Source organism: Dermatophagoides farinae, chromosome 9 (genome assembly GCF_024713945.1).
Source record: "Dermatophagoides farinae isolate YC_2012a chromosome 9, ASM2471394v1, whole genome shotgun sequence".
Lineage (NCBI taxonomy): Eukaryota > Metazoa > Arthropoda > Arachnida > Sarcoptiformes > Pyroglyphidae > Dermatophagoides > Dermatophagoides farinae.
In genome coordinates, this window is record NC_134685.1 from 1988040 (window position 1) to 2007427 (window position 19388).

The 19388-nt window shown below is 28.9% G+C and overlaps 2 protein-coding genes across 3 annotated transcripts; one reads left to right on the forward strand and one right to left on the reverse strand.

Annotated features, from left to right (window-relative positions):
* Window positions 1-3698: 3698 nt before the first annotated feature.
* On the reverse strand, window positions 3699-11084 carry LOC124498106 (C-mannosyltransferase dpy-19). Its single transcript, XM_047061816.2, has 4 exons — window positions 8948-11084; window positions 5847-5897; window positions 5681-5747; window positions 3699-4270 (listed from the first exon to the last, which is right to left on the reverse strand). Exons 1-4 carry the CDS (start codon window positions 10800-10802, stop codon window positions 3925-3927), a joined length of 2319 nt encoding a protein of 772 aa, XP_046917772.2. The 5' UTR covers window positions 10803-11084; the 3' UTR covers window positions 3699-3924.
* A 2050-nt stretch (window positions 11085-13134) lies between these two features.
* LOC124497480 (disks large homolog 4) lies at window positions 13135-19388 on the forward strand. 2 transcript variants are annotated; one of them, XM_075734153.1, is made up of 4 exons: window positions 13135-13590; window positions 13662-14170; window positions 14255-15792; window positions 15861-19388. In XM_075734153.1, exons 3-4 carry the CDS (start codon window positions 14434-14436, stop codon window positions 18411-18413), a joined length of 3912 nt encoding a protein of 1303 aa, XP_075590268.1. In that variant the 5' UTR covers window positions 13135-13590; window positions 13662-14170; window positions 14255-14433; the 3' UTR covers window positions 18414-19388. The 2 variants fall into 2 exon arrangements, with proteins under 2 accessions (XP_075590268.1, XP_046917092.2); XM_047061136.2 differs by lacking the exons at window positions 13135-13590; window positions 13662-14170 and having other exon boundaries at window positions 14178-15792.

Below are 19388 nucleotides of genomic sequence, written 5' to 3' on the forward strand. Positions count from 1 at the left end.
CTTCCAAAAAAAAAATGGATCATTGACGAAAAATCTTGCACCTTACCTGTTGTGTGGTATTTTGTCTCGTCGGCGGCGGTGGTGGTGGTGGTGGTGATCACATTAATTATAAGTCAAAAATTGGTTTTTTTCTGACCATTTTGTCCAGTGTGTGTGTGTGTGTGTGTGTATTTGTTTGTGTGAAAATGACGATTGCCGACACACACACACACACGCAGTGATAATGATTCCAAAATCAAAAAAAAAGGCAAACAAGGGGTTATATTTTTTTTTCACCAATATCAGTTTAGAAATGTCATTTTGAATGAATGCCGCAGAAAAAAAAACCTGCTCCACAACAACAATAACAAAAAATAAAAATAAAAAAGGTGGTAATAAATTAGCTCTGGACAAACACAACACTGGACACCAGTGGTGATGATGATGATGATGATCAACCAAGAAAAAAAAACTCGAATTAGAAGAGTCAATATATAAAAAAAATGAATGTCAAACCCTCACATACCGGCTATCATTATGTATGGTATGTGTTGTCATTCATATGTGGAATTCCAAATCCATCAACAATCTGTAATCTCACCATCATCATCATCATCATCGAGGTCATATATGATTTTAAATTCTTTAAAAGTTTTTCTAAATTTTTTGTTGTTGTTGTTGTTGTTGTTACTTTGATTCTACACATTCGATAATCGATAATGAATTTATGCATATATACACATGTGTCACTATATGACCGACCATGACCTGTAAACATATAAAAAAAATTGAAAACCTAGAATTGAAATCAATCAATAGAGATCAATTGATTATTATGGCCCATGATGATAAATTGGATGACCTTTTTTTCAGTTGTCCATTTTTTTCAGGGTTTATTACTCTCTCTCCCCCCCCCAAAAAAAAAAATGTGTTCAATTAACTTGTCGAATAATGAAAAAAAAAGAAATTCTTTGACCTTTGGACCCAGGTGAGAGTCAGAGACAGCGAGAGAGAGAGTGAAGGCTACCCGATTAGTTGAAAAAAAATCAGATACAACCATAGAATATTTGACCTTTGTTTTTTATTACAGAAAAGATGACTTCATGACCGTTATGTATGTATGTATGTATGTGAAAGGTCATCACGTGTCATCGCTAAAATAGATAGTTTCATTATAAATATTTAACTATAGTATTTATCTGGTCATTTAGGTCATTGACCAGTGATTGATATGAAAAAAATGGGTTTTTGTTGTGTGGGTTGCAGATGATGAATACATTACAATTTATAATGTTATATTATACCAGCAGAAATTGAAATTTTCAAATAAAAACAAAAACTAACAAAAAAAAAAAATGAAAAATTCGACGAAATGAAATGGCCAACCAAACAAACTTGGCCATCAAAAATTAAACTAAACCAAAAAAAAAAAAAAAAAATAGAACCTTATTATCACCAAAATAGTACTCATTTTTACATGCCAGTGGACCACCATCATGATGATGATGATATTGACGATTTGACCATCGACCACCATTGATGAATGCCATATAATAATGATGATGATAATGACCAAACAGGTCATTGATGATCATCATCATCATAATGATAATAATAATAATAATAACGATGATTGAAGTCCATGAAACAAAAGAATAATTTTTTTTTTGTTTGTTTACTCTCTAAATCCAAAAATGGTTTGATCAAAAAAAAAAACTGAACCAAAAAAAAAAAAAAAAATGAAGCAAAATGAAAAATGAAATCGAAATTAAAAAAAAAAAGAAAAGAAAATAAAGATAAATCCAGCAGCCTAAAATAAATGGCATCTTTTTCGTTCCCATTTTTTTTTCTATTTATGTGTTGTTGGTCCATCATCATCATCATCATCATTACCATTCTTGTATTTAAAATTTCAAACAAACAAACAAACAAACGATGAAGATGATGATATAAATGGTGGTGGTGGTATATATTCAAAACATTCTAAAATAGCGCTATTTTTCCATCTAAACAACAACAACAAGAATTGAATGGACAATAGAAAACAAAAAAAAAAGAATTGAAATGGAAAGCTCTCTCCCAATATGGAGCAATAATAAAATGGCGATGATTTGTATACAACAACAACAACAACAACAACAACAACAGCAATCGACAACAACAATCGAAAAGCAGACAAATGAAAATTGAACCAGAAAAGAAGAAAATGAAAATTTTTTTTTTTTGTTGAAACTGAAATTATTTCGTATTTGGACAGCGTAATGATTATCAATGTAAATAGAATAAACGTTTTTTTTTTCGTTGTTGCCAAACTTGGATAACAATAGATTGTATGATGATTTGTATTTTTGTTTTCTATTAATCAAGCTTTCATTTAATTCTTGACATATGATGGATGGATCGGATTTCGGATATCATTTTGGATTACATCATCATTTAGAAAAAAAAAGATTCATCGATGATGATGATGATGATGATTTGCACCGAATCGATGCAAACGATCATCAATTGTTCAACAAAAAATAAAACCAAAGAAAGAAAAAACACTTTCTCTGCTGTTTTTTTTAGGACAAAAAAACCACCCACAATGTTGAAAGAGCAACGAAAAAAAATAATCTGACCAGGATTCAATGCACTTTTGACTGGTCAAAAAAAAACAAAACAAAACAAAACAACATCACCAACAACGTTACATTATCATTAATGTGTGAAAAAAAATGTGAATTTTTTTTTTGGGTAAAAGAAAAATTTTTTTTGTTGTTGTTGTTGACACATGTTCAACATTGGGTGCCAAAACAATATATACGTGCATGCTAATTATTTCGGCACTACATTTGTGTGTGTGTGACAATAATTTTAACTAAAAATAACTTTAGCAAAAAAAAAATCACAAATTGTCACCAAAAAAAAAAACGACGACGACGACGACAACTAATCATTGGTAATTGACGACCAACAACAGCATTGTGTTTGAATATCCAGGATCCAGGATTATTGACTATTGTTGTTGTTGTTGACCAGAAAAAAAATTTGACAATTTTTTTTTTGGAAGGAAAAAAAATGAAATTCAATCATGTTTTATTTTAACCCGGTTATTAAACGGTTATTCTAGAAAAAAAAAATCTGACCACCATTCTGTGTCAGTAGCACCCTCAATATTTGGTTCAAATTGTATTCGCTCTCTCTCTCTTGCTTTCTGATCTGTGATCCATCCAGATGAATCAGAGCACATCCGTCATATAGGTAAGATGATGACCATCACCACCGCCATACTCACATATCTATCATTCATTTTTCTTCCTTTATGGTCAGACGAGAGTAACGAAAAACAAAAAAAAATAAAAGAAAACATTCATTCATTTCCCGTACATATAAGATTTTTTCGGTAGACACATATATATTCAACAGGTGTAACTAGGTGTACCAATGACCATTCGACCATCAAAAAAAAAAAATGAAACAAATTCAGATCATCATCAGATTGACCAGCCATTTTCTTGTTATTTCATTTCATTTTTTTTCTTTGGTTTGATTTGATTTTCTTTCATTCAGAAAATTATTCACAAAAAAATGATCCAAAAATAACTTGTTGTTGTTGTTGTCATAGTAGTAGTTGTTGTTGTTGTTATTGATATTTTTTTTTTTTTCATTGGACAATAACAATTGCTATGTGTCGTTTTAACGAGAAAAAAGAAATAAAATTTCAATCATCATCATCATCATCACAAATGAAACGGTCGATCGATTTATATTTATTTAAAATTTTCATTTTTTTCCACTGTATTTACAACCAAAACAGAAACGAATAAATCTCACACGAAAGAAAAAAAATTTCACTACATATGGAAATGGGTGTATATTTTTTTCATCAAAATTTGACTATTAAATAGAAAAAAAAACAAGAAAAGAAAAGCAAAGAAAAAATCGAAAAAAAAGTGTCTATCATCAACGACAATTGACAATCTTATATAGATGATATAAATCATTTGAAGCGATTAATTCAAAATATTTGAAAACGTCTTCTTCTTGACCATTATTATTTGGCCGTCCAATCAATAGATGACATAATCGATGGCCATCTGGTTTATGTTTATCTGGTTGTCCATGTTGTTGTCCGTGTTGTTGTTGCCAATAATTGATACGTTCATCATCATGTCTCCATATATCAATCATACGACAATGTTGTTTTTGTTGTTGTCCAAAATGTCCATAACAATAGATTGTTTCGATAATTATATATTGTAATTGTAATCCACATAGATCTTTATGTATGGCTCGAAATGGTCGTTCACTATAATATTTAGTTAGAATGAGAAGAAAAAAAATGAGAAAAAATTATGAAAAAAAATAATTTCTAATCAATCAATCAATCAATCAATCGATTGAAGATAATTATGATTAAAATGAACAAAAATTAAGGATTTATTAGAATTAGAATCAAATTTCTAATGACCGGAAAAAAAATGGAAACAGAGAAACAAAAAAACCAGCATGCCAAACCCATTCTTACAGAAAAGATCCCGGAAGATTAATTCGATGGAATTATCAAACGGGTAAATTCATTCATTCATCCATTCATTATCATTATAATTATTATCAACAACAATTTCAATGATGATAAATGGTCATCATTATCATTTTATCGGATATTTAAAAATATCCGATAACAACCTCTGACAACAAGATTTATATATATCACTCATGTGTAAGTGTGTGTGTGTGGGCGTTAAGATTAACAATCTGATTATCATCAAGAGCTCTCTACACCTACATTCAAATTACCATTAAAAACAAAAAAAACACAAATAATAAGACATCTTTGTTGTTGACATTGACACCAAAAACAAACTATTATAATGATGGACACACACACACACCCATCACTTCATCAAATCCTTTAGTCATTATCATTTTTTTTGGACAAAATGAAAAATTTTTTAAAAAAAATCATATATTAATTTTTCATTTAGTAGAAAAAAAAGGGACAAAATAATAATAATTGATGATGGCCATGCTCTATATGTGGCTATAATGAATTTTTGTTTTTTTTTGTAGTGAATGAAAGAAAAAAAACACAAACCATATATATATAAATAAATAAATAAATAAAGGTATCTTGATCATAGTGATACCTGATCATGATTATTGTATAATAACTTTTGAAGTTTTCAAGCAAATGAAAACCAAACCAAACTAAACAAAAATAAATAATTTCTCAGCCATCTAAATGGTCATTATATTCATATCCATCACAAACACAATATATATAAGAGATTATTATTATTATATATGAGAATCTTGTTAATTATGATCAAGTTCAGCAACAGTAGTGGCTTCAGCAGCAGCAGCAGAAGAAGAAAAAAAATCCTCAAAAAAAAGAAGAAAATTTTAAGGTCACTCATCAGTCATTAGACGAAAGGAACAGCAGTAGCAGCAACCGTGTAAGCGTTTAATAATCAAAAAAAAAAAAAACAAAAAACAAACGGGACTATCTTTTGGGTAAATTTTTTTTTTTGCTGCTTCTTGAAAAAAAAAATTATGACCAAAAGAAAAATGACCAGTATTTTTTTGTTTTGTTTTCTTAATGATAACCCAAATATATAAATATTTTGTCTTTGTCTTTTGAAATTAAGGTAAAGTAAACCCCCCACCACCACCGCCTACTCCGAAAATAAAACCATTTTCCACAACAAAAACATACCTGTATATTTGATAGATACGATAAGTACGATGACGTATCGATGAAGATTCATAGAATGGATTATTTGCTAATAGCAACAAAGAAAGAAAAATAGAGAAAAAAAAACAAATTAGAAAAATGAAAAAAAAATTTTTTTTTTTCATTAAAATTTAAATTTAGAAATTACCAATTTTTCTGCCAGTCGAAAGCATTACTGTAGCCATTGTTGACATTGATCCTTTTGATGATGATAATTTGGTAAAATTTGTAGGGAAATGCGAAAAGAAAAAACAAAACAAAAAAAAAATTAGATTCAAATACAGCCACAACAAACAACCGCCACCATCACCGCTGACCACACAATCACATTAATTGATTTATTATGCTGAGAAAAAAAAATTGAATTTTTCTTTTCACAATTCGTTTCATTTGGTAAATCTCACATACAGCCGGTAATTATATATAACACACACACACACACACAGACAAAGATAGATAAGATTATAAGTAATGTTTTCTGTTTACATTTCGTACACAAAAAAAAACATTATTTGAAAACAATAAAATAAAATAAAAATTGAGGACAAACAAAATTGTAGAAAAAACAAAATTTATTGGGACAAATTTGATGATGACGAATGATGTTGTCTCATCATCAAATCATTGGTCATTATTGTCAAAAATGTTTGTGATGTCCGAAAAAAAACGGACATCACATATACAAAAAAAATTAATTTAATTTTTTTTTGTTTGTTTGTTCTGTCTGGTAAAATTTAAAATTTTGTTTGAATCTTCATCAAGAAAAAAATGATCATTTTCTTCATTTTTATTACCGAAAAAACACATACACACACACACATACGACAGAAAGATCGTCGTGATCAATTCACAAACCAAGGATGATGATGACTTCATTTGAAAATGAAAGAAAAAATAAAATCTAGAACAATGATTAAATCAATCAAAAACAAACAATAAAAAAATTTTTTTGTTTTCTCTTTTAACACATCCGGTCAATGTGTTTAATATTAAAACACGAACACACACACACACAGACACACACATATATATGCAGTGGACATTAGCTTTTAATCATTAATCATCATCATCATCATCATTATTCTAAAAATCCGTTTTTCACACGTGTGTGTACATATTCAACACACACATATATATTGAATGATGATAATATTAACTTTATTCATCCAACTATCAATCGAAGATATAAAAAAAAAATTCCCAGATGACAACAACAAAATTGAATTGACAATCCCGGATGAAACACACAATGCAGGTTTTATATATAATCCAAAGATCACATATGCATGTGAGTGTGTGTGTGTGTGTGTGTGCGATAATATGATAATCTGATTTGATACAGATTCAATTGAATCATCAAATCAAATCAAATAAATTTTCGGGTAAAATGAAATGAAATTAAATTTATAATACCTGATTATCATCATTTTTTTTTGCAACTAATAAAGTCATAACGTTTTTTTTCAATTGAATTCATCTTCAATGATTTAGTGAAATTGAAAAATGAAAAGTTTTGCTGTCAGTTTTCAAACATTTTTGGAAAAATGTTTGGTTTTTTTTTTCTTCGGGAAGAAATTTTTTGATATTAAAGATTGAATGTTGTTTATGATGTGAAGAAAGTTCTCAAGATGAGATGAGTTATACACAACAACAACAACAACAGCAGATAAATCTGTGTGTTAGTGTTTCTGGTCCCTTGGGAACATTATTATTATATTGTATCAACAATATATTGCAAACGATATCGGGTTGTTATTTTTTTTTTTTTTATTTCTCCGGAAAAGATCCCTATACCGGGAAATAAAAAACAGGAAAATTTACAAGAAAAAAAAATCGAATCATTAATCAGAATTGGATGCAAATGAAAAAAAAATTTGATGATGAGAAAAAAAACAACAACATTATCCTTGGTGACAAAATAAAACGTTCACACATGTGAAACAACATTATTTGATTATCAATTTTGAGGAAATGAATTTTGAAAAATTCATTTGGAAAATAAAAAATTTGATAAAATTCCACAACGAAAAAAAAATCACCAAAACAAGAACAAAATGACCATTACTACAGCAATAATAATCGGTTAATTGTATTGTAAAATGAAAAGAAAATCAAACCGTATCCAAAAAAATTTTTTTTTTTCATTTGGATATGCCAACACCTTCAAACAAATAACAACAACACACTAATAAGCCAAGAGAACATCAACAAAAAAAAAAAAACAAAAACAAAAACAAAAACAATAGAAAATCACATAATCAAAAGAAAAAAAAATTGGTAAATATAGCCATAGGGTAGGCCGAAATAGCCATATAGATAAATAAATGGTCACTTGGTTCGCCTGAATGATGATTTACATAAGATGTTGTTGTAAGACAAGAAAAAAATTCACCATCATTATTCAAAATCAAATCGAGATCACATTATGCACATTTGTAACGGTTATTATATTTCAAAAAAAAAAAATGTTTACATGCATCTTATTTGCATGTAGTTGTTGTTGTTGTTGTTGTTGTTCATCATCGATTATTATCACTCAAATAATAAAAAATTGTAATGATAAATTTAAATTGACCATCATCATCATCATTCTAATCATCACTAAATGATGGACAAAGAAAAAAAAACTGGGGTGGAGGTCATGACCAAATGAACAATTGATAATGATGATGATGGGTTTGAAAAGCATTGATAATGACAACAAAAAATTGAAAAGAAAGGGTTTTTCATCAGTAAAAATGGATGAATGGACGATGGTCGATGTTTTTAGTAAACTAAATTTAGATACCATTCATCATAAATGCCATAGCAAAATAATGGAAATGGAAAAATTACTTTTTTTGTTTGTGTTTGAAAATTTAAAAATTCAATTCAAGTAGCATCAATCAATCAAACAATTTAATTTATGAGATGAGATTGATATATAGAATAATCGATTTGTATAACGGACAAAAAAAAATTTCATTCAATTCTTCAATTGATGAAGAATGAAATTTCTTTTGCCCATTATCAATTGATCAAATCAAATATATGTCAATAATGTAAACAGAGAATGTGGAAAAAAACCATATCAATCAATCGAATTAACCGTAAGGAAAAAAAATCCAAGTGGTCAAATCGATTATAGACTGATTCATCATCATTAATGATCAAGATTTATAAGATTTTCACGAAAAAGCAAAAAATAAACAAAAAAAATCACACTTTTTTGTTGAAAAAAAAATAAATGTAAAATTCCTTAACACTTACCACCTATGATACTATCAGATGGTGTTCGTTGCTGTACGGCATTCAATATATTTTCAAATGATTCATTGGAAAATTGTTGCTGCTGTTCCAGATATTCACGCATCATGGGATATGATTTTATCGATACTAGGCCAATGATTATACTGAGTATTAGCCAATCAAACCATCCATTGTATTTATATTTCATTGATGATGATGATGATGATGATTTTTTCAATCGATTTTCTTGATCCAATTTTTTATTATTATAATGATTAGTAAAAATTAATCCAACCGAAATGGCCAATTGTGGCATCATTAATAATTTTAATCTCATAATCATTATTGCCATTGCTGTGAAACATCCAGTCATTATACAATGATATATGAATGGTAATGATTTTGTTGATAATCGATTTTGTTGATTATTTTTCTTTAAAATCCAACGAAATCTTAATAATAATGCCAATATGGTTAATGGTCCAATAAATGTACCATTACAGGTTATTTTCAATAATTCTTGCCAATCAATCCAATCATATTCTTTGGAACAAGTATACATAAAGTTATGAAAATTTTCAAATCCACGTAAATTGAATTTCGTTGCTAATATTGACCATATATGTGATGAATCATCATCATCATCTAGTTTAATTTGTAGATGTAAATATTTTGAAACAATAATATTCCATACGATTATAATCATAATGGATATGAATTTTATGATTGTTTGTTTTCTTTTTGTCATTGTTATTGATGAAAAATTATTTTTAATAATTATTGGCAGCAATAATGATGATGATATATATGAAGAAATGAATAAAAAATATGGTGATCGTAAAACAAATACATTGCCTAATTGTAGCAATGATTGTAGAATAGTGGCAGCTATATTGATTAGAAAATATTTTTGAATAAATTTTTCATTATTATCTGAATGATGATTATGATGATAATTGATAATATTCGGTAATAATTCAATACTTGTATATAGTGAAAATGTTTGAATCAACAAAATGAATGATGAAAATTGCCAACAAAGTAATTGTGTTAATATCAATAATATTAACCAACAATATGATGATGATGATGATAATAATGTTGATTGTTGATTATTTTTATTCAAAGATTTTCGATTTGAATACAAATATTTGATGAGATATAATTGATGGAAAAGAAATAGTGGATAGCCAAAATTTTCACGTAATGGTACTGCCCATTGTACACGTGATGATTGTGTTTGATTCAATGTAAACATTATTATTGCCATTATCATTGAACAAATGGAATGATTACCAATATAATAGGCTATCCAACCAATTAGAATGGGTACAAAACCATTGATAGCGAATATGGAATAAATGTAGAAATAGAATGGTTCACCAATACCTTCACAAGTGGATATTATTGAATTTGGTTGATTATTATTTTGATCATGATCATTTTCATCAATAATATTTTCAACCAAATAACAACGGCGCCAATCTTGATCAAAATCTACACGAAAATATTGGATTAATATCGTACGCATTGTACGATATGATATGGCCAATAGAATTTCTGGTAAAATTGTTAAAACTTTGAATGCATTTACAATGTTTGGTGCTTGTGATCGATCATCATTGAATATTTTTTCCACTAATAATTCGGTAAAATTCTTGGGAACAAAATCATCATTATTATTATTATTATTTGCATCATCATTGATTAATACTTTATAATAATAATAATATAATGATTGTTCCGATGTTAATGACATTTCACGTTCAATTTCCGTAAGATATTGATATGAACGATCATTTTCAAACATACGATTAAGATACCAAAAATAGAGAATATAAACAAATGATGAGATCAATAATTTTTGGCTCAACATGATTTTTTTTTCTTTCTTTCTTTCTTCAATTCGTAATTCGTAATTTTAATTCAAATGATATTAATGATTTAATCGTCGTCGTGGTCTACGATAAGTAGTAAATCGATGAAATAGATTGACATCAGATAATTTCAATCCAGGTTAAGTAGATTTTTCTTCTTCTTTGATGGATTTAGAAATATAAACACATTTAGAATAACAATCATAATCCCATCTGGAACTTTTATGTCTACGCATTAAAAATTTCATACACACACACACACACACACACACGCACACACAGAAAAAGATTCGAAACCCACGGAGAATTTCGGACTGTAAACAAATCGATTTGAATGCCATCTTTTGGTCAAAATGTTGGGAATTTTTTCGATTTTTTTTTCTTTCATTCATCAATCTATTTTTTTTTTAATTAATTAAACCAAAAATTAAATCTCATCGTGTCTGGATATCCTTGACGACGACGACGGTGACCACAACAAACGAACATTATATTTGCTTTTTAATTAGAATTCATTGTTGAAATGTTTTAGATATTCAATAATTGCATGTTTTTGACAATTTCTCTTTGGTTCATTCTCAATTTTTGCATATTTATGGATTTATCGATTTTTTTTTTGGTTCGTGAAGACAAAAACAACACCGAATAACAGCGACAACAACAACATTAAAAAACATCGATCCATTTTGGAACGTATTCACATTGAAAAAGACGGCCAAACAAAACAAAAAAAACGAAACAATAAATTTGGAACAATTGTTCTGAAATGTTATTATATGCATTCTGTTTTGTTTCCCATCAATTTTTTTTTTATTTTTATGTTCCAAATTCTAAAATGATAATAACGACATTCTCTTTTCTTTTTGGCTGAAATTTTTTTTTTATTGAATTACCGCGTTGGTGTGTGTTTGTGTGTGTGTGTGGGCGTATGTGACGTATATATATAAGTTTGGACAAGTAGCAGCCAATCGATTGAAATACAGACATGGTCATTTTTCATAAAGATAATCAAAATTTTACACATTCTTTAGTGATGACATTGACCTCAACCTCGCCTTAATGGTGTTGGTGTTAGATCGAGATAAAGGTCATATCATATATCATCATCATAATGTTAATATATAATAACCGACGATGAAAATGATAATCAATTCAATTCAATCCAAGCCCAAAATGAAAATACGACAAGAATATTGAGGAAAATTTTTTTTCCCCCACACATACTTGAATCCACTGGTGGTAGTACTACCAATGTGGTAGTAGCATAAACATATGCATTATGGCAACATATTTAATATGTGATGAATTCTTACCTGTATTTTGGATTTTTAACAACCAAAAAAAAATAGAAGAAAGAATTTACTGCTCGAAAAATTGTAGCAGCATTAGTATATTATTATACTACTACAAAAATTTGTGTAAGAAAAAAATAGTGGTAAATATGGTGTAGCTGAATTTCTGGTAAAATATTTGCCACACAAACATATACACACCCCATTTTTTTTTCTCATAATTTTTGTTTGCTACTACTTTTTTTTTACTGGTTTGTTCAAATCAAAAACTATGGATGACGTGTTATACGTACATTATTTATATGGACACTGGATATATATTCACATATATACAGTTAATATAATAATAATCAGATTTTGGTACAAATTTTTTTTCATTAAAAATAACCAAAAAAAAAAAAATTTTATTTGGATCGATCAATTGTGTTGTTTGAAACATTTTTTTTCCATCGATAATCAAACCAAAGAAAAACATCCTATTATTATCGCATTATAAAACAAACAAAATCTAGCCAGGATTACCGGAAATGGAATATGAAAAATAATAGAAAGTTTTTCAAGGTATTAGAATTTTTAATCAAAAACAAAACAAAACAAAACAAAAAACTTTTCACTTTTACATCCCAATCAATTAATTATTAATGAAAAATGGAACCCATCAAGAAAAAGAATCCTTTTATTTGAAAAAAAATGTTTATTTTTCTACATATAAAAATTTAATGTCCAAATATTTCTGGTATTTCTGATTTTGCTGTTCCAATTTCCAACTGCAAATTCCAAATATAATTCCAATCATTTATCATTTATATTTGTTTATTGATCATCGCAATCGCTATTATTATAATTTAAAATAATCATCATCAAAGTTGAATTTTCAAAATGAATTCTTTGAATTGAATCATCAATGTCGGTGTCCATTTATTTTTTGCATAATAATGATGATGGTATGATATATATGGAATGTACACATATACACACAATATATACCTATATTTTTTTGTTTTCGTTCACGATAATGAAGCTCAACCGTCAACCGTGTATGTGTATGATGATGATAATAATAATGCAAACGGCCTATGCCACCGTTGCTGAATATTTCGGCTAAATAATAATTTCATTCATTGATTCATTACAAAAATTCTTTATTTTTTTTTTGTATCACGATTCTAATTTTCAATAAAAAGAATATTATCATCAAAACAAAAAAAAAACTACCAGTGTTATTGTGTACGTGTGTGTGTGTGATGAATCATCAGTTATTTTTTTTTAACTATAGATTTAAATGTAAATAAAAAAAAGAACAAGAATATTCCAACGAATTTATTCGATTCATCAATCAATCAATCAATCATTTTCGATTCATTTCTTCATCGATCGATCGATCGATTCTTTATTTTTTTGTTTTCCTTTCTGGTGTTTGAATTATTTATCTATTTGTTTGTGAATTATTCAATAATAAACCAGTTTTTTTTCATCTCAACCAAATCGTAAAAAAGTAAGAAAAAAAATTTTTGTTTTTTTTTATTCTCAACAATTCATTCTTTGTTTTTTTTTCCTACACAACAGATTTTGATTTTCATCATTCATTTAAAATCATCGACCAAAATTAATTGTTAATTAATTGATCAATCAATCAACTATAAGGTGTTGATCGATATTGTCATACAAATGATTCGAATGTTTTTTTTTTAATATATAACAAATACACAGTGTTTTATGGATGCTGTACAGCATTGAATGACATTGCTTGATTTTTGTTGTTTTGTTGTTGTTGTGGTTGTTTTTTTTCATCTTTTTTCCTGTTATAAATACTTGTTGTTTTTTGTGAATTTTTTTTTCAAAAAAAAAGTAGTGACAAGATAAACTCCCACCACAAATAAAAAACTGAACAATTGTAAATTTGTCATCATCATCATCATCGTCATCAAATACGGGATTTGTTGTTGACAAAGGGGAAAAAAAAGTCGAATTTTTTTTTGTTTTGCCGTGAAAACCACCACCACTATTATATCGTTGTTTTTGTCATCATCATATTTCAAAATTTGAGCTTTTTTTCATTTAGCTCATTTTCAGTGGTAAGAAGAAAACGAAAACAGAAAAATTTCTGATCATTTTTCTTCTTCTTTTTGTTTTTTAATCCACCCTGGATCAAATTTTAGATTTTCATTCAATAAACAACAACAACAACACCGACGACGACGACAACGACAATAACAAATAAAATTTGATCACCATTACCATAATCATAATCAATAACAATAAATTTGAAACATTAAGAATTTCCCCCTACTATTGATATAATTTTTATTTTCGGTGATTAATCGTTTGATGAACAGTGATGCGTATTCGTCGCGAGGAGGCACATCGAGCGTTGGAGCTCCTCGAAGATTATCATCGCCGTTTACAGCAACAACAACAAAATTCATCACCATTATCATCGACAACTACAACAACAATACAACAACAAGAAGAACTTCGTCAAGCAATTGAACGTATTATAAAAATATTTCGTTCGAAATTATTTCAAGCATTATTAGATATACAAGAATTTTATGAAGTAACATTACAAGACGATCATAAAGCAATTGAAACAAAAACACGTGAAACATTAAGAGATTGGCAATATAAAGAACAACAACAACAACAACAGCAGAAGCAACAACAGCAGAAACGATCAAATACATTGTCATCATCAGCATCAACATCAGCATATGATACAAGTTCATTGACAACAACGGATTTAACATCAAATTCATATACATTATCAACAAATCATATACATCATCCAACACGAATAAATAACATAATATCGACAAACGGTGGTTATAATAATAATAATAATAATCGCCATCATCAACAGTATTCAAATTCAAAAACAAATAATAATCATAATAATGATAATGTTGATGATAATTATGTAAATAATCATAATAATAATAATGATGATGATGATGATGATGATGTAAATAATCAGCCAATATTAGCATCTGATGTACAAGATTTATTATCTGGCCGTTTAAATGAAATACTTGGTGCCGTATTGAAACATCAACAACAAAAAGAACAGGATCAACAACAATTGAATCGACGAAAAGAACAACATCATCATCAAACATTATCATCATTGAATCCATTGGAACGAATAGATAATTTAACATCATCAACAGCCAGACCAGTAATAGTATCAACGACCAATACAAATCAATCGATAAAAAATCATTCCCAATTATTAGATAATAATAATCGAATCAATTCAAATATAGAACCATATCAACAACAATCTCGTGTTATAAATAATACACAACATTCAATCATCACAAACGGAATAAATACTAATAATCGTGAAATTGTTCAAGTTGAACAGGTACATCTTGAAGACAACGACGACGACGACGAAGACAACGAAGAAGAACAAGAACAACAAAATACAATCGTATATAACGGATTGAATAATAATAACGAACAACGTTATCATCATAATATTGAAAATTCAATAATGACTACAGGAGCAGAAGGTGCATGGGAATTTGAAGAGATTATATTGGAACGTGGTAATCAAGGTCTTGGATTTTCAATCGCTGGTGGTATCGATAATCCACATATTGCTGATGATTGTTCTATATATATAACTAAATTGATACCAGGTGGTTCGGCAGCCGCCGATGGCCGATTACAGATTGAAGATATTATTTTAAAGGTATTTATTTGTTTAATTTTCTAAACAAATCAATTATTGTTTTTTTTTTTGATTATTTAAACAATAAGGTAAACGAAACATCATTGATTGATGTAGCACATAAAATTGCCGTTAATGCATTACAACATGCTGGAAATCGTGTACATTTATTGGTTAAACGTCGTCGTAACCATATGCCAAAAGCAACAACAACAACGGCATTGCATCAATCACAATCACAATTTCAACAGCTACAACAACAACAACAACAACAATCAATGATACCACCTTCAGCATCAGCACCGGCAAATATTCAAAATCAATCCATTATGGCATCATCATCATTATCATCATTAACAATGTCCGATTTAGTTCGTATTGAATTATTTAAAGCAACATCCAAAGGATTAGGTTTTTCAATTGCCGGTGGTGTTGGTAATGAACATCTGCCTGGAGATAATAATATTTATGTGACGAAAATTATGGATAAAGGTGCAGCTGCATTAGATGGCCGTTTAGAATGTGGTGATCGTTTAGTAGCTGTAAATGATATTTTATTGGAAAATGTTACACATGAAGATGCTGTAGCCGTATTGAAATCCACTTCTGATCATGTGATATTAACAGTACGTAAACCTCAACAACAATCATCAACATATTCAATGAATCAAATGGGTAATAACAACAATTCAATAACAGTAGCGGTAACAGCGACAACAACAACAACAACAACAGCAAAAACAACAAATGGTTCTACACGACCACCACCTACATCATTATCATCGACCAATTTTTCATCAAATGTTAATAATAATAATAATCATACATTTAATAATCAACGTATGATAATGCCTACAAGAAATTCAATTCATTCATTATCATCATCATCAGCAGTAGCAGCAGCAGCAACAACAACAACTACAAATACCGGACAGATAAATCCAGTGCAATCATTTAGAAGTGAAGATAATCTTTATAATAATAATAATAATAATCAAAGACGTACACGAACAGCAAGTGGTTCAACAAATCTAACTAATACAAACGCTGCTGCTACTATATTGGCGGAAGATTCGGATGAATTAGATCGAACCGATATTGATCGTGAACCACGTCGTTTAATACTTTCAAAAGGACAATCAACTGGACTTGGTTTCAATATTGTTGGTGGTGAAGATGGTCAAGGAATATTTGTTTCATTTATATTGGCTGGTGGACCAGCTGATTCAAGTGGACAATTATATCGTGGTGATCAAATATTGGCTGTTAATGGTATGGATTTAAGACGTGCTACACATGAAGAAGCTGCAGCTGCATTAAAAGGTGCTGGTCAAACGGTTAATCTTTTAGTTGCTTATCGACCAGAAGAATATCGACGATTCGAAGCTCGTATTCAAGATCTTAGGGAACAACATTTACAAGCAACAAGTTCATTACCATTATCAGGTGTTTCAACCGGTACGTTACGTACATCACAAAAACGTACCCTTTATGTACGAGCTTTATTCGATTATGAACCTATACGTGATTCTGGTCTACCATCACGTGGCCTTCCATTCCGATTTGGTGATATATTGCATGTAACGAATGCTTCCGATGATGAATGGTGGCAAGCACGTCGTGTATTACTTGATGGTACTGATGATATTCTACTTGGTATTATACCATCAAAACGACGTGTTGAAAGACGTGAACGTGCACGATTAAAATCTGTAAAATTTCATGGTTCCGATCATTATTCAGATGGCCGTTCATCATCATCAACATTGGATAGAAAGAAAAAGAATTTTTCATTTTCAAGAAAATTTCCATTTATGAAATCAAGAGAATCTTCAACAGAAGATATTTCTGGTAGTTATGATCATCTTAGTGAACAAGGTGGTGATGAACATTTATCAATGACAAGACATAGTTATAATCATCATGATCGTAGTTCAATATCTGGTTCAAATTCAGCATTAGAAGATATACGTGAAGATCGTCAACAACAACAACAACAATCGGATAATAATAATCATATATTAAGCTATGAAGCTGTTATACAGACTGAAATTGATTATATGCGTCCAGTTATTATACTTGGACCATTAAAAGAACGTATAAATGATGATCTTATATCAGAATATCCGGATCGTTTTGGTTCCTGTGTACCACATACAACACGGCCACCAAAAGAAGGTGAAATACATGGACGTGATTATTATTTTGTTACAACACGTGAAGAAATGGAACGAGATATTGAATCACATTTATTTATTGAAGCTGGACAATATCGTGATAATCTTTATGGAACAAAAATCTCCGCTGTACGTGAATTATCATATGATCAACAGAAACATTGTATATTGGATGTTAGTGCAGCAGCTATACGACGATTACAAGCAGCAAATTTAATGCCAATTACAATATTAATACGGCCACGTTCAATTGAATTATTAAAAGAATGGGATAAACGTATAACGGATGATGAATGTCGGCGACAATATGAACGTTCTATTCGTACTGAACAAGAATATGGTCAATATTTTTTGGCAATCATTTCATGTGATACACCGGAAGAAATTTATGCTAAAGTTAAATTAGTAATACATGATAATTCTGGCCCATATATTTGGATATCGGCAAAAAATCAGAAAATTTAAATTCAAACAACCTAACCAATTATTTGATGATTACATCAACAACAACAACAACAACAACAAAAAATTGGCTATTTTTTCATCACCACCAACATTATCATATCTCATTACATTATCATCATCATCATCATCATTATATCACTGTCAAATTATTTGCGTTTTATTTATCAGATAAAAAAAATATGTTTGTGTTGTTTGCTGTATCTCTCTCTCTAACTTTCTCTTTTTATCCGCGTGTTTGTCATATTTTTTTTTATTCTTACGAATTGAAAACAAAACCACAACCACAACCACAACAACAACAACAACAACAAAAAAATTCTTGGCAATACATAAATCATCAAATTCAGAATTGAAATGAAATGAAAAATTACAATTGTGAAATATTTTTTTTCTTAATTAATTAATTAATTAATCAATTATTCATCCACCACCACCACCACCACCAACACTACAACCATGTGTGCACACATTATTTTTTTTTCCCCCAATTCGAACGTTTCAACTTTTTTTTTATTTATTTATAAATACACATCTACATGAAAAACAGTGCGACCTAGTGGTGAAAAACAGAAAAAAAATCAGAAATTTGAATTTTTCTTTCTGTAGTTTTTTTTTTAAATTCTCTCTTGCTCTTATATATCCACTTATTATTTTTACTTAAAATTATAATGTACGATTTTTATTTTATATTTATGTGTTTTATCTGGAAAAAAAACTATCATTGATTGCATTTTATCACCAAACACACACACACGCAATCATCAACAACAACTACTCCTTGGTTACATTGCTATTGAAATCAATGTTTTAAACATACACACCTACACACACACATAGTGAATAAATGTGCTTGAAAATATAAATTTGAAAAATTATTGCATATGTTGTTTATGCATATATGTGAATAAAATAGATAAATATAAATTAAAACCTAAAAAAACATTGCAACAGGTGCGCAGAAAAAAAAATGAAAAA